General features: G+C 40.9%; 1 protein-coding gene across 1 annotated transcript in view; it reads right to left on the bottom strand.

Moving 5' to 3' along the window:
* The window catches only part of syne1b (spectrin repeat containing, nuclear envelope 1b), an 80,846-nt gene that overhangs the window by 1,223 nt on the left and 75,960 nt on the right, over positions 1 to 3,663 (bottom strand). The window contains exons 142-144 of the mRNA XM_028565788.1: positions 3,232 to 3,444; positions 2,841 to 2,933; positions 1,826 to 1,884 (exon numbers count right to left, since the gene is read on the bottom strand). Coding sequence (XP_028421589.1) covers positions 1,826 to 1,884; positions 2,841 to 2,933; positions 3,232 to 3,444 — 365 coding nt within the window. The remainder of the gene's footprint in view (positions 1 to 1,825; positions 1,885 to 2,840; positions 2,934 to 3,231; positions 3,445 to 3,663) is intronic.

Raw genomic sequence — 3,663 nt, 5'->3', positions numbered from 1 at the left:
CTGCTCACACACACACGCATTCACAACACAGCACAGATTGACGTTTAGTTACTCACATCAATCAATAAAAACATACAAAATCCTGCGATCTGTTTGGTTATCTGAATCCCTCATTTCAGACCTGTGTAATGTCATTATAATAGCCACCTAAAATGTGTTTTCCTTTTCTATTCACGAAAATAAATTCAAATTGAAATTAGTCTAATTCAAAAAACAAACTTCACTTGAACATCTCTGTAATCTAATATCCTTTTCTACACACGGCTTCATTGTTTAGGTGTAGTCTACCAATATTCAATCCAAATAAGATCTCAGTTCAGCGACCAGGGGAACTGGGTGACAGTGCTTATAAGCACCATGCTATGTTCAAAAGACGTCGCCAACACAGTTCAAAGCAATGTTGGGACAATGTTTCACACTGTGATCTACATGCTGACTGAGACTGGGTGGATAAACACAGGTGCAAAGACAGTCACAAACGCATACATACTGTACAATCCTAGCCCAAACAAATACATTTTATACATGAGCTTGCATTCCTTTGATAAGGATGTTAGACAAAAGACAAACGGCATGCTGCAAGTATCAGCTGAATAATCTGATTTTTTTTTTTAGGACTTTTTGAAAGTCCTTTTGAAAAGTGCAAAGCATGCCGAGGCAAGAAGAGCATAGCAATTAGAAACAGCACCTTTGACAAGGTAGTTTAGCTTAGCTTTTTTTAAAGGAATAGTTTGTGAAATACATTAATTTGCTTTCTTGCTGAGAGTTGGATGAGACGATTGATCTATGTATGTTAAATACGAAGCTAGAGCCAAGAGACGGTTAGCCTAGCTAAGCATAGGTCTGGAAGCTGGGAGAAACAGCTATCCAGCTCTAACAGAGACAGCTCCCAGCCAGAAAACAAATAAGCATATTTCCCAAAGTGTCATACTGTTTAACTATATTCTTTACAGCCACCATCATCCTCAGTTAAAACTGTCTTCTTTCAGCCTCAAAGTTTAGAAGCCATGGTCAGTTAAAGGTAATTATTGTAAAGAAGCTTACTCACACCTACCTACTGTGAAAAAACAATTGATTTATTTCCTTAAACTAAGAGGAAAAAGGCCTGCTGTACTCTCTAAATGTATTTTATTAAAGTGATCCCTGACACCAGGAATGCATGGACATTAATGATGTATGATTTACACTCAGGTTGTCCTACGTTGTTACCAAAAGTGCCCCTTACCACTTCACAAATGGAGACCTGAGACTCACAGATGACAGACTGAGGGGGGGAAGATGGTGGATAGTTGGTGAGATAGCAGCAGCAGAAGAAATGTCACACACACGAGAGAGAGAGAGAGAGAGCGAGAAAGAAAGTGAAACTGCAGCCTTTGCATTGTTCATTGCAGACAAGTACTGGCTCCGCCATTTGAGAAAAAGGGTGCGTGTGTGTGTGAGCTCAGTAACAGTGAGGGAGTGTTAGATATACAGAAATATTTGTGTTATACGCAAGAAATGCCCTCTGGTTAGCAATATTAAGCAGCCAAGGACATTGGTGGAAAAGAGGCCTTGCACCATCCCTTGTGAAACTCTTTTATTAAGGATGTGTGGGCTGCATTGCACCTCATCACAGAGCCTACACAGAGCGTCTAGACTTAGAGAAGATGATGGAATTCACTATCATGAGCTGCTAATAAAAAAACTGAAATTGGGATGTTTTTTATTCTTTAAAAACACAGCTGTTGTAGGGGAGGATTCGAAAGCATGAATCGGCCTCCAAGTGCATCATGGGCTGATGAGTTCCATTATCTTCTGGTTGTGCTAGAAACCGACAGAAAGGTACCTGTGGTGAGGACTGCTCACAGACGGTCCAGGCTGTGACAGACTACATTTGCCCCGTTGCTGTTTGCAATGAACAGGGGAGGGGCGGTGGGTAAAAGAAAGAAAGTATGTTTCAGTCCAGGCAAATCAAGACAAAGCTACCGATGAAAAGAAATCCCAAAATGAAAGAAGAGCAGCAACAAAATCATATGTGAAGGTAGATTTTGTAACCCATGATAACAAGGAATCTGGCTTTTCAAAGTGCACGGCTACTTTGAAGTGATGCAACAAACTGACTGCAAATAGGGCGCTACAAAGTATGCAATATGATGCATTGACTTCTTGATAACAGTGACATTTAGTAACATACACATAATATAAGCAGCCTGCTTATTTGGAATGATATTTAGATACATAATGAATCAATTCTGATGCAACAAATATTGCTTTCTCATTCCTGTCCAGCCTACAATATTAAACAAATATGATTTCATGCTTTCTACATTATAAAACCACAGTTTCTATGCTCCTTTTGTACATTTAGCAGTTTCATGATAGCCAGTATTCCTAAGAATAACACTACAGGGATCACACGAAAACTGGAGTGAGTAGAAGTAAGAGGAAAGTCTATTGGGGGAAAAAAAGTTTTGTAGGACAGAAGTTGTTTTTAGTGTGGAAAAACTGAAAGAGAAAAAGTGACAGCTAGGGCAGAACTGAAAAAGTCATCCACGAAAAAGAAAGAGGAAATAAAAAGTTAGAAAGAAAGGATTACCCAGTTCTCTTGCAGGAATTTGCTCTGAGACGTGCAAAAAGAGTAACAGGCTGGAAAAAGTTCAGAATTCAGAGGGAGGGAGTGTAGAGCAGGTTGTGAAGGTGTAGAAAGGTGTGGAGGAGAGGAGAGATCTTGGAATGGCAGTGGTGAATATGGCCTTCAATGGGGCATTTGGGGAACAAGGTGCTGTATGCACTGTCTCAGAGGGGTAACTGAACACCTGGCTTCTCATAGAGCAGCATGTACAGGTAGATGTATACGTTACCGATCGTCGTTGACTTGGTGTACTCCTTCCTGATAGAGGACTGAGGGAACCGGACGTGTCCAGCTCATCAGCAGATGACCAAGATGACAGATCCTGACAAACATTTACACAAAGAGAGAGAAAGCAAGAGAGAGACGCATGAAATATCAGACAGTGGTAGGCAAGTAGCGGCCTGTGGACCAAATCTGGACCTTCAACAAAAATATCTGCTCCCCCCCCCGCCAGACAAAAGCTGAAGTCTTCAGTTTTATTCAATATCAAAACCTTTATATGACTTTTCATGAATCTACTTTGGAAAACAAAGTAAATACAAAACCTGTTTAAAAAAGTATCAAAAGTATCAGGGCCGTACAGGTAACGCCACACAGGTATATAGTAAGTGAAGATCTACCTGTTGACTGCTTGTGATGTCCAGAATCTTGGCCAGCTCTCTGAGGTCTCGGGTTACTTCCTTTAGCAGCAGTTTGAGGCGGTTCCCAATAACATGAACCTTCTCCTTGGCCTCCAGGCAGTCGCTGCCCTGAGAGTTGACCAGCAACTGGAGGGACATGTCTTGTAGCAAGGCAACTTTGAGCTGGGAGTCCAGCAGCTCCTGGCGGATTTGCTGTGGGGATTGTTAATTTGAGACATGAACTCTAAAACAGCAGGAGAACTAGAATTATTTATACATTCCTCTTATATTTGGAATAGGTGTTAGGGTACTTTGATCCATAGCGTTTAATCAGGATGTATGCCTATGTTTGCCTGGGCTCACTGTCAGTGTCCTAAACTATCTTAAATCAAGTGTTTGGTCGAAATACACTGTTTTTATTCATGATCCAAT

The sequence above is a fragment of the Perca flavescens genome, chromosome 20 (assembly GCF_004354835.1).
Source record: "Perca flavescens isolate YP-PL-M2 chromosome 20, PFLA_1.0, whole genome shotgun sequence".
In the NCBI taxonomy this organism is placed as follows: Eukaryota; Metazoa; Chordata; class Actinopteri; order Perciformes; family Percidae; genus Perca; species Perca flavescens.
This window is presented reverse-complemented; position numbering and strand designations above follow the sequence as displayed.